This window comes from Perca fluviatilis, chromosome 24 (assembly GCF_010015445.1).
Source record: "Perca fluviatilis chromosome 24, GENO_Pfluv_1.0, whole genome shotgun sequence".
Lineage (NCBI taxonomy): Eukaryota > Metazoa > Chordata > Actinopteri > Perciformes > Percidae > Perca > Perca fluviatilis.
Genome location: NC_053135.1, coordinates 9,080,734 through 9,093,843, shown reverse-complemented (window position 1 = coordinate 9,093,843; position 13,110 = coordinate 9,080,734). Strand labels below are relative to the sequence as shown.

The window sequence follows — 13,110 nt, the reverse complement described above, 5'->3', positions numbered from 1 at the left end:
GGTCAAGAGCAGTGGATACTAACTTGGAGCACAGCCGTGGATGCAGGGAGGGGCCCATTAGAGAATGCTTATATGTACAGGGTCCAGAAGTCTGTGCTACACCCCTGGGTGTCAGATCACAAAACGTGTCATTCTTTAGTGCAGTTGCAAAAACAATGTTGAGGATGTGTTCTACTTTGACAGCTTATTAAAATGAAGATGATTTAGTACCACACAATTTAGTTTAATTCCCATAATGATAAAGGTTGCTTCTCTTACATCTTTGTCACAAACATTTCTATCTTCCTCCCAATTCTTCCACTGTTTCCAGGTGGCACTAATCACCCCCCATATATCCAGTGGATGCACCGACTCCAGAGGCGTGGATTCCCAGCACTGTAGCCTTCTTAAGGATAAACAGGCTCTTTGCCTTTAACTGTGTGGGCTACAGTACCCCACTGGGCAGGGAAATGTAGTGTTAGCCCTCTGTTTTGTCTTGTTGTTTCTAATAATAGCCAATCTTATTTTACCACACCGACGCCTCATTGCATTATGGATGCCTCTGGAATGGTTTCCCTGCATGATAGCGTGGGAATATTTCCGTAGAGGCTGTGGCTGTTCATCTCAAGGCTAAATGCACCAGCATCCCGCCTCTAACTGCAAGAGCATCTCGTCTACCGTCGGCTGTCACTGTGTCATGGCTGTAGCGTGAGTCTAGACTACTGTGTATGGGGATGCGTTTCCTTTTTCCGCTGCCTTAGACTTTATTCTCTGCATGCCGGATTTAAGTCCACAGGAGGAGCGCTATGCGGGAGTATAAGGTGGTGGTGCTCGGCAGCGGCGGAGTGGGGAAGTCCGCCCTGACGGTCCAGTTTGTCACCGGGACATTTATAGAGAAGTACGACCCGACCATTGAAGATTTCTACAGAAAGGAGATCGAGGTGGACTCCTCTCCGTCGGTGCTGGAGATCCTCGACACAGCCGGCACCGAGCAGTTCGCCTCAATGAGGGACCTTTACATCAGGAACGGCCAAGGCTTCATCCTGGTCTACAGTCTGGTCAACCAGCAAAGTTTTCAGGACATCAAGCCCATGAGAGACCAGATCATCAGGGTGAAAAGGTGAGACAATGTCCACTGTAGTTATATAAAGCACCATTGTCTTGTAAATATATTCTGATGCAATAGGGATGAGGTTATTCATTCTGTTTTAGGCCCCCAAAATGGTCACTCACATCCTGGGGCAATATGGATACCAGAAGTTGGTTGTGTTAGTGGGAGGGGAAGTTGTAATTACCATACTCATTCCTTGACAGTCCCTCATTCATTTATAGTGAAATAAAATTGAACTATTCCTCATCTTGCTGGAGTACACCCAGGAACCTCCCAAGGGCCCATAAAAGTCCATAGATCACCACTTAAAGAACCACAACAAGATGTGTAGTTTTTTCCCAATTAGGCCCAGTATTCATCCCATACTTGCATCCTCTCAGCTCCCTCCTCTTCCTCCCTGTCTGGATCCCCTCCACCACTGCGTGAGAAGCTGCAACCAGCTCATATTTTCTTCATAAGAGCCCAGCTGCGGCTCACCTGTCATATCTCAACCCGCTGAACTCTCACTGGGTTTGATATTCTCTGTCTCTCACACATGACTAACTCTGGATGGCTTTGATCAGTTCAGTCCATTACTCATCAAATCCACTGAGCTCATCTCACAGCTAGGGGAGAGAGAATGGAAGGAAAACTGTGATCTTTCCTTTTGGTGCTGACATATTGGTGTTTTTGACTTAGTGCTTCCCTTAATTTGCTTAATGACACTGACAGACTACAGCTATAACTACAGTCTGCAAGTTAAGAATCCATTTTTAGTTCTCTTAACATTATAAGGGCTTGAATTGATTACCTTTCATTTATTTGGTGCTATGTCAATGATTTCAGTTGTACTTAATGTTAAAGGTTAAAAACTGTTTATTTGGGACCTTCTGATGGCCTAGGGGTTTAAGATGCACTAATCATGTAATCATACGGCCCGGATTGAGTCCACCTGGGGCACCCTTGTTACATGTCATCCCTGTTTACTTCTCCCTGTAGTCTATGAACACAAACATACTTAAAATATAGTATTAAAGAGCCCATTATGTTGACATATAAGGTTAAATTTTCTATAAGGTTATATATGACATGTATGGGTTTTGTATGGGGACATGCAGGAGAGTTAGCCAAAGAAATTTCATTGGTCATTATAATTTCATGATGGCCAATGATGAACAATGGGGGGCTGCCAAACTCACAGGGCCTTAAAGTGTCAAAAATAATAGGAATACGAGACTCCTTTCACGTGTTCGCTAAATGTGAAGGTGCAGCATGGAGATGGTTAGCTTAGCTTAGCTTAGCTAAGGACTGGAAGCAGGGGGAAACAGCTAGCTTGGCTCTGTCCAAAAATAAAAAAAAATAAAAACCTACCAGCCCCTTTACAGCTCACTAATTGACACATCTACACAAAAAAATGTAGTTGTGGTTTTATGGGAGGGTTATGTGCTGGACTTTTTCTTAGCAGGGCGTAGATCTTTTTTATCATCAACCAGCTGAGACTTGTCTTGACTCGTGTCAGTGTAAAAGGTGGTCCTGTGATACTGGTTACTCAGTGAAAAAAAGACTTTTTCAGAAGGTATGAGAGTAGACAGACCCGTCCTACTGTCTTGGGTCTAATTCTGAACATTTCTTTTTCTTATCTAACATGCTGTGTTCCTCTTATTAGTCTTCCCTCTTGCAGCTTCTCATCAGTAAAATAGGCAAGTGGCACATTTATTTGCCCTACGGGGACAAATAAAAAGTCTAAAAAAATCTATTTATCTAACTGCATATTGTGTAATAATTCATAATTTAACCTGCATAGTTTGGCGCAGTGCTGCTTTTCACCTCCATCAACCGGAGTGAACTGAATGCTCCTGTGGCACAGACATAACAGGCCGAGTGGAAGCAGAAGAGCGTCACAGCTGACGTGGCACAGTGGGGACGAGTGCATGAGGGAACTCCTTTTAAAATGAAAGAGATGGATAAAACTGTGCTGTGCCGCCTCTAGCCAGCCGCCACCCGATGCGGCTGCCTACGCTGCACCAGCCACCGCTGTCAAGTGTGTATCTGTAAATATTTCATACTTTTATTTCACACTGCTCTGGGTTTGAAGTAGGGATTGTTACTGTATGTTTTTAATCGCAATATATTACACATTATATGCGTCTCATTTCTGAGCATGCAGTGGGACATTACAAATATTGTATAGAATTTATCACGGTTTGTCTCAGAGAACCAAATCATTGCACAGTGCAGGGACCTGCAGTAATGTAACCATCCGTTTATTTAAGCATGGCCTCACTTGATCATTTAAACATGTGCAGACATCCACGGTGTCCATCTTTAATAAAACAAGCAACACAGTCAGCTCCTGGAGATCAGCCTCCCTCCTCCCAAACTTCTTGCTGAGCCAGCAGCAGCAATAACAAGCACAGATATAGTATGTGCCCACTCACCAGAACTTAATGGGATTGTGTTGGGTTGGAAGCCAAGAAGACCTCAGGCCTTCATTAGGGAGACAAACCAGGATGCTTATGCAGGGGGTGGGTGGAAAGCATGGGAAAGACGTGAGATCCTATATGTTACTGCTGTGTGTGGTGCAGGTGTTGTGATTCCATGCTCTCCCACAGTCCACATGTCACCTTCATTGTGCCGATTTATATGCATGAGGTGCAGTCGGAAGCAAGGAATACACTTAAGGGTAGTCTTGCTTTGCCAGACCTTACTCGAGAGCGCTGTGGAATAAGTGCTGGCTACGCTACAGATACATACTAGGAGAGAAGAAAAACTTCTCAGAGTTGTTTGCATTTCTTTTAACCAATCACAATCGTCTTGGGGGGCGCCAAGCTCCGGACACGGCGACTGTGCCTCTGCAAAATGGTCTCAGGAAGAAACTGGTTGTGGAGGAACATTTGCACCCCGCAAAAGAAAAAGCCACATACAATATTAAATGACATTAACTGTTCACGCAATACAGTAACGTGAGCTAGATAAATGGTGTAATGAAGCTCCATTTCCTTACTAATATTCTGTAGCACATTTTACATTATAATACTGGTAAATGAAATATGGCACAAACAAACGTTTTAAATGTTTTATTGAAATAATTGAATGTGTCTTGTAGCTGTTGCAGCTGGAACTGATTGGAGGCCGGCCCTGTCACGACAAACATATGCACTCAGTTGCTAGTTTGGTTACCTAAACAAAATATGCTCAGAATGGTATAATATTTACCTGATTAATTAAATGCAGGTGAACTGTTGCAAATTGTGCTATAGTATAATGTTAAATGTTTGTGTTCAAGTTACTTACCTCGGTTGTGTCTCCTCCCCACGGTGTTTGGGCTAAAAGAGTCCCCAGGTTATCAAGCACCATCATTTGTATTTTTTAAGATAATATTTTGGGGCGTTTTTAGGCCTTTATTTCCACAGTGACAGACACAAAAGGGGAAAGGGGGGGGGAATGACATGCAGCAAAGGGCCACATGTCGGAGTCGAACCCGCAGCAGCTGCGTCGAAGAGTAAACCTCTATATACGCGTGCGCCTGCTCTACCAACTGAGCTAACCCAGCCACATTGAGCATCATTTCAAAGGTTCCGGGACATACCATGTGTTAATTAGTGATGGGGTATTTGCGTGCTTTGATTAGCTTTTACAGGCTAACTATAATTGTATTGTACTAGGTAACATAAATTAAGTTAATGCAGATTAGTGACAATAGGGGAGTAGAAATATATGTAACGTGTTTGTTGTGGTTTGTATAGTTGTTAATGTCAAGTGAATTTCAGATTTCCCTTATACTGTGGTAGGGTCTAGGTCATTATCAGTGGCAGGCTATAAAAGGCTGCCAGTTGACATCAAGCACTGCTGTCATCAGGACCACATGCTGCCTGTGGGCCTCAGTTCATTTAGTTGATCCCATGGCTGCCATTTAATGTGGTCATTGTTGGTGCAATAAACACCTGGTTGCCCTGCACCGTACTTCTGCCTCATGTCTCCTGCTGTAAATATCCAACTGCTACGCGGCCATTCTAACACGTGGTTAAACGTAATTTAAAAACGCTCTTACCAGTGTATCACTGTGTGTACTTCGTCCACAGCAGCTAGCAACTAGCTGAAACAAAAGTCTGCACTGCATCTACCTAATTGGTTATTTTTGTCTTTCAGCAGAAAAAATGAGGAAATCTGTATTAGATGCTCTGCCATTATTAATGATGTGCTTTACATGACAAGTCTGTATAACTTATGCACATTTTCTTTGACACACTCTACCCTCTGTAGACCTAAGCACTAACCCAATAAACCCCATTTCAGTTGCTATCTGTGAAAACATTTGGGTGTAGCCCTCCTCACAATCTAATGATCTCCACACTTGCATGTGAAGGTTTATTATCGGCCCAGGAGGAGGAGGAGGAGGAGGCACGTTCAAAGCACTTGAGCTGCGTTTTCACGCTGCACTGATGCTGTGTCTAATAGCAGGAGGTGGGCATCACGTGCCGCTGAGTGGGAATATGGGAATAGGGTGGAGAGACCAAAGCTACATATCCCAGGGGGCACTTTGGTGTAGGTACAAAGCAACTACCTGACCTCAGGCTTTTAGTGTTTGCCATCAAGAAGGAGAGAGTTGTTAAGCAGCCAGCTTGGTTTAAAATGTAAGTTAAGGAGAGCCACCGGTAAAGTGCTCATTGTTGGTGTGTAAATCTGTCTGAAGTGTTTTCACTATTATCTGCAATTTATCTCACTCAGAAATGACCGGTAGCTTTCCGGGCAGCTCTCAATTATCTGAGAACAGATATGACATGTCTTTAAAGCAAAGGGTCTACTTGCAACACCTTGTCACAGGTTGAATATGTCAGTGAGTTCCAAATAGCTCCAAAGAGGGGACGTCCTTTCCCAGACTGTTTTGGAGTCCCAAGGAGGTGAATATATTGTACAAGCAACCCCTCCGATTTGTATGTTCTGACCCCTTAGGAAACAATGACGTTGCTTTGATCTGTATCTGGGATTTCCCACATTTAGGCTTATTAAACTACACAACTGAAAACCCGGAGATTGATTGGGATTCCAGATCCTAAGGGAATGTTTACAGGGAGTGACAAAATCAGTATGTATTTTGGAATAACAGGAAGTTGATTGTTTATAGAGGACTAAAGGGGGCAATTCAAGAAGGTCTGGGGGTTGGGAAAACAGTCAGCCAATCAGAGCTTCGTAGGTGGGATTAAGAATGGAATCTGGAACATTAATAACATTTACGTTTCCTCACACTTTGTTACTTTACTTTACTTTACACATCTTTATTTCTCACTTTGAATTATTGTCTTTGTTTAGCTGCACAGAACAGTGGGACTAATGCCACTAATTAGCGCTTGTCTACTCCCATACTGCCTATACTGCCTTTGCATCTGCAGTAAAGAAAATAAGATTATCTAGAGGAGCTGGGCTGCACCATTAAAGATGGAAATGAAGCTTGGGGTTTCATCATAAAAAAAGAGACTTTAAAGACCTTTTCCATCTGCTGCGCAGGCCCTCCTTTTGTCTGTTTATCACAGGAATGTGGTCGTGTTATTTTGCTCCTTGCTAGGCGCTACAAAACATTAGCTATAGAAGCTTTGTTCTCCAGCAGTAACACCCTTTGGGAGTTAACACAGTGAAGGCACTACACTAAAGGTTCTGTGATTTTTCTGTCCGCTACAAACTGCTAATTAACACAAGATGCAGAGAGCAAAGAAAAGGCGGCTGCAGGGCTGGAGGGCTTCACGTTGGAGATGCGTGTATGTGTGTACGGGTTTGCCGGTGCTGTGGGGCTTGTGAAAACGTGCAAGTGAGTTCACTGTAGCTATTTAGCACAGCAGGTAGCCTTAATAAGGCTGTTGTACCCTGAGGCTCAGTGGAAAATGTAGAGTCCATCTGTTTTTGTGAGTTATAAACACTGATTCTCTGTGTGTGGGAGTGTTTGTGTGTTTGCCTTTCCCCCCCAACAGTTGGAATAACACCCTGCAGAGGCAAATGGCGGTAACTAGTTTTTGTGTGCTGTAAAGGTCAAATGTATATCAGCAAAAGTTATTTAAGACTCCACTAATGAGAATGCAGCAGCGGCTTTTCACTAGTCTGGATCACCGGAAGTACGTTGCCAGGATGAGCCTGACAGGTCAGATATCCGGCCAACCAGCTTCGCCCCTTCACAACACCAACAACCTCCGAGTTAGCAAGTTAACGTCACACGCTGAAAATGGCAAATGTTTTTATGAAAATTTGGATCACGCACTAAGGCAGGCCTGCTTGGTTCTTTTGGTGAATGATTGTGAAGATTTTACAAGGAATATGTTTACGGCATTCACTATCTAACTGGGACGTTTCGGGATGGAAGGCAAGGATCGCTATGGACAAAATACGTACAGCGATACACTGGTAAGAGCAAATTACGTTTTAACCATGTATCCAGCAAATTTAATAGCTCACGCTGCTGTATTGTGTGAACAGTTCACTTCATTTAATACTTTAGGTGGCAATTTCTTTTGCGGGGTGCAAATGTTCCACCAAAACAAGTTCCTTCCTGAGACCTGAGATTGTGCACCGTTGCTGCGTCCGGAGCTTAGCGCCGCCCAAGACGGCTGTGATTGGTTCATAGAAATGCAAACAACCCAGAGCGTTTTTTTCCTCATATCCCAGAATGTATGTGTGGTGTAGCCAAACCTTACTGCACAGCACTGTGGAGACAGGTCTGGCAATGCGAGACTAGCTTTTTACAAATGGACGTACAGATGATGGCTTTGTAAAGGTGGAGCTCAGCACTCTCCTGTGTGAAAGCCCTGCAGCTAAGCGCAGGGATTGCCTCAGTACCATTCTCAGAGTATCATTCAGAAAGAGTTCTTTTACAGCAATATTGTAGAAATCAATACAGATTTTAACATCCATATCTCCGTAAAATTTCATTAGCTCAGCCACCTGCTGTTGCCTATTCCATAAATCCAATGTGACAACTCTCCCACTGCATTCTGAAAACAAAAAGCTGCATTTTCATACAGCTGGTAGTTTCAGCCAAACAACCCAAACACATTCCAACTCTGCTGATAATTCCCATAGTGCATGGCTGCCAACTCTTGTGCTGGAACAGGAACAAGTTAGCAATGTTTGTAATTTTGCCTGATTTATATTCATACAGTATGTAGAGTAAAAGCACTTCAGGCAAAACATAAACGTTGACAACTGTACCTCAAAAGCCATAGTAACCATGAGGACATTCAGGGAGCTGAAATGGCTTTTTATAACTACTTAAAGTTGAGAGTTCGCTACTATGAGTGACCCTTTAGCTGTAACACATAGCTATTTGTTAGATTTGTTAATATAAAATCATGCAGCTTTAAAGTTTAAAAATAAAAGCACTAACTTTAGAGATTAGCCTCTGTCAGTGATATATTGTTGGATTACTGACGCATTGACATATAAACAGTATTTTAACGTTGTAGCTGGTCGAGGTGGACCTAGTTTAATTGACTTTATGTACAGTTGAATAGTTTATTCTATAACAATATGTCACATTTTACAAGCTCATTATGGGTTTTGTATGTCAAACCTTAGTCTGCAAAATAAATGTAGTAGAGTAAAAAGCATATTTCCTTCTGAAATATAGTAAATAGATGTATAAAGTAGCAGAAAATGGAAATACTACTATGTAAACTTCCAATGGGAAGAACAACACAGAGAACTGGAAGTGCTTCTGCAAAGATCATGATTTTATTTCTTATCCAAAACGTGACAGAGTGTGAAAAATGTTTATTTTTTAATGTCATAAGGCCCTAGCACAAATATAAGAGTTATACTGTAAAGTAGATAGAGACAGTTCTGAGCTATTAAGCACACCAGCTAGCAAACACTGAGTGACATATTCTTCTATTATACATGATATCAACCTATAAATCCCCATGGGGCAACTTTTGTTCATGCTGTGTTGAGCAGTTTCAGCTTCTCCTCATCTGGCGAGGAGGGAGTGGTAGTTTGATGCTGCAACAAACAATCTCTATACAAACTCCCTACCCCACCCTGGAGAAGCTGGCTCTCCCTGTGTCTTTGTAGTTATATATAGAGTTTCTCCGGCAAGGCTGTCAGATTGCATTTGTCTGCATGGTGCTCTCCTTGTTCACACTTCACACCCTCTAGACTCCAGCTTTCCAAACACACAGGCCATGCGAGATGCTTGTCCTGCTGAGGTCAGCTGCTGTTTTTGTGTGTGTGTGTGTGTGTGTGTGTGTGTGTGTGCGTTGTACAGTGCGGTCGCTGTGAGGGAAAATGTCAAGCTGCAGGGAAGTCTTTGACATTTGAATTTTTCTGTGCGAGTTTTCCCTGCTTGTCTTCAAGCTTGTTTGTCGACCAATTACAGTCGGAAGAAGTTGCTGACATTATTTGTAATAATTTCCCATTTGCACTTTATATGTTAATTCCTCTGGGAGGTCAGAGGTCAAGTTCAGCCACAGATTAGTGCCCTTGAAACTAGCAGGGCCCACTGTCTTGCTCAAGGACACTTGAGCAGATCCAGCAGGTGCTCAAGTATCCTCCAATCTGCTGCCTGCACTCATTTCTTCCAGATCTCTGGCCCCTCTTTTAGCTCAGTGAGACGTTTGCCAACTCTTTTCCACGCCTCAGCTCTTCTCCCAGCTGAGAAGTGTGGCAGCAGGCCACCAATTTGTAGATAAGAGCTCATTTCTCAATAGCACCAGCAGATCAATAAGCCAGGCTCGGAATGCACTTAGGAATGACTGATGGCCGAGGCTATTAGGTGGTCTGTGCCCATTACCTGTTGTGAGAATATATACCCTCTGTAATTGACATTCTGCAGTTATTTAATCAGAGAAAACATGAAGGACGTCTATCTGAAATGAAATATCTAGTGCCTGAACAAAGTAACTGTCTTTGTACTGTAACAAGCTCCGTGTACTAACACATTTGTGAGACAACTGTTGCCACAAATTATGTTTGCATATGTTTCCAGAAGCAACATCCTGGTTACTCTGGATAATCATTCATTGGAACTACTACCGGTAATTTCTTTTGAATCTTAAAATAAATAAATATATCCCATATATCCAACTTTATCTGCATTGGTTTAGTTTATGACTTAAAAAATCTTGTATAATAACTTTACACTTTAAAGTCTACCATTTGCCATAATTTATCATTTAACCTTCTATGTTAAAATTGTCGTGGTTAGCTATTATTATGTGCAATTCAAATCACTTTTTGGGGGATTTGAGTGAATTGACCCTTTAAACATATTATATTAAAAGTGTCTGCTCTTCCCCTAAAATATGTAGATTATTATTATATTTTGCTGTAAAACTCTCCATGTCAAAACAATGATACAATGCGTTTTAAATGAAGGGACACACAAAAACTAAAGATAAAATATTGTTATTTCCAAGACCAATGTTCATATCCACCAGTGCAAGAGAAGCACATTAGCTTTATTCAATTATTCAATAACCTATACCATTACTCTCGCCAGCCTGGTTTCTTTATATTGATGGATGGAAGAGGACTGGGATCGTCTGCCACACGCTGGGGGAAGAAAGCTTTTGATCTGTTAAGGCATGCTTCATGCATGATCAAAATGATGCAAAGTGGAGAGCTAATGAGTTTAAACAAGAATCGGAAGCCATTAAATGTACAGCTTGCATGCCATGCTAACGCATATATAATGTATCCCGGAATAAATAGAGCATCACGACATTGAAACAAGGCAGTTATTATTTTCGTGATGACAGTTTTCTAATGGGACCGCCTACTGATATTAGACACCCAGAGAGTGATGGAGGCCTCCTGGGAAGCTGGAACTGAATGTAGCTGAATGTAGTTTATCCCTCTCCTCTTGCTCCATTGTGCATTGTTCAAACCCCTTATTGTTTCAGCATCTAACAAATACAGTATGTAGGCCAACAATGCACGCACACACACACACACACACACACACACACACACACACACACACACACACACACACACATGCTGTCACAGAGTTTAGTCTCTCCTTCCCTCCGCTTTTTCTCCCTTAGGTATCAGGAAGTTTCTGTAGTCTCGGTCTGTAACAAAACACACCCAGCGGGGGAGAAGGCAGCACATTTCAGACGTACATTCCTCTGATGTTACTTTCTGTCTCTATTTCAGGTATCAGCAGGTCCCGGTGGTGCTGGTGGGTAATAAGGTGGACCTGGAGGAGGAGAGGGAAGTGTCCCCCAGCGAGGGCCAGGCGTTGGCCGAGGATTGGGGCTGCCCCTTTATGGAGACATCGGCCAAGAGCAAGACCATGGTGGACGAGCTTTTCGCCGAGATCGTGAGGCAGATGGACTTCTGCCCTTTGCCGGACCGGAGAGAGGCCTGCTGCCCCGCCTGCAGCATTCAGTAGCAGCCTGCTGGAGGGGTGATGGATGGGTGGATGGTTAGAAATTAGAATGCAAATGAATTCATGTTAGATAGATTGAAGATGGAGGGATTGCAAGGGGAAATCCAATTCTAAAACTGTTTCAACCTGCTTTCTGTATCTAGCAGTTTAGGCCTGTGCTCTGATCAAAGGGGCATTCTGGGAAATGTAGGAAATCCCTAACTGAAGCAGAAGTAGGGAAAGGAGGTTAATGGGAAATACAATTTCAAAATACATCACTCCTCGGACACAGGGTGGATTTTTCCCTTGAAAGAAAAACAACAACACTTGACCTCCCACATTCATCACCATCCTGATTAACAGGACCAAATGTTTGGGGGTTTCCCAAAGGCCGCACGGTGCCAAAACCATCGTAAAAGCCATCGACAACAAGGATTATAGTGCTAAATGCTTTTTGGGAAACCAGCCATAGATCCAAGCAGTGATGGCAGTGTGCGCCGCAGTTTTATTGGTCCTCTTTTCTTCTGCTTGTGTTTTTCTTTTTGCACTTTCGGGCCCTTGGGACAGTGCAAGACCAATCACCAAGTATCTGAACGGATGTCAAGTAACACCACTGTGAAGGAGTCTTACTGGAAGTTAATTTTACAGCAGGCCCGCCTAACTATGAATGAATGAATAGATGAATGAATGTTTAAAAAGGAAACCGCACCTTTGGGGAAAGTCATTCAGAAGATCCCAAATGTTGACATACTGTGGATGATGTGTGCATGAAGTTGTGCTGTCACACTGACATTGAGTACAATCAATCTCACCCAAAGAGACAGTATCGATCAATCAACTGATCAAAACAATCAGTCAGTCAACGTACGGACACTTGTCTTTACACCTTACAGATGATACAAATGCCTTGTTACATTGTATGAAGTGAACATCAGTGTCAGTGTATAGTTCATTTATCTTAAGTCACATCAGATATGTTAGTGGTTCAATGTGAGAAACACTTATTTTCAACAAAAAATAAATCTTTATGCACAAATGTGTCATGCGTATTTATTGTTGAATAATAATTTTGTGCGAATGTAATGGTAAAGCAACTTATATTTTTCTTTCATTGTTAAAAGCAGCTCCTACGGAGTGTCATTTACAACTTTGAAGTTCTCTCTTCTTTTACTTTAACCTCCAGAGGTCAATAGAATTGCACTCACTGTGAAAGTAGCCTTTTAGCTTTGCTATTTAGCGCTAATCTGGCTCCATCTTGGCCTGTGTGACATGATTTATGATGTTTTGGTCCTGCGGCTGCGTTTCCTGGCCAGGCGTCCTGCTGTTACTGCTGCTGCCATTAGTGCCAACACTTACTGCTGATTCTGGTCCTGAAAAATCCAACGAGCATTTGTCAAATTCTGAGTTCCATTAGAGTCCATTAGAGGATGATATTGGGACATGTGAGACTTTAGAGCCAAGATCATAACTTTGGATCCATCCAATCAGCATAAGAGCAACAGACTTTCAACACTTAGGAAACAGAGATTCAGAAATAAATTGTTAAGGGACGCCATAAATATCTAAACTTTAATACAAGTGCCTAAAGAAATATCAAAGGTGTATTATACAGATATATATTACGTTGTTAGGGACTGTTGATTAAAATGGTGCTGACAGAGATTTTTTTTCCCCTCTCTGTCTACAT

General features: G+C 42.4%; 1 protein-coding gene across 1 annotated transcript; it reads left to right on the top strand.

Annotated features, from left to right (window-relative positions):
- Positions 1-335: 335 nt before the first annotated feature.
- Positions 336-12,459, top strand: LOC120554761 (ras-related protein Rap-2a-like). The gene is made up of 2 exons (XM_039793793.1): positions 336-1,099; positions 11,210-12,459. Exons 1-2 carry the CDS (start codon positions 786-788, stop codon positions 11,445-11,447), a joined length of 552 nt encoding a protein of 183 aa, XP_039649727.1. The 5' UTR covers positions 336-785; the 3' UTR covers positions 11,448-12,459.
- The last annotated feature ends 651 nt before the right edge of the window (positions 12,460-13,110 follow it).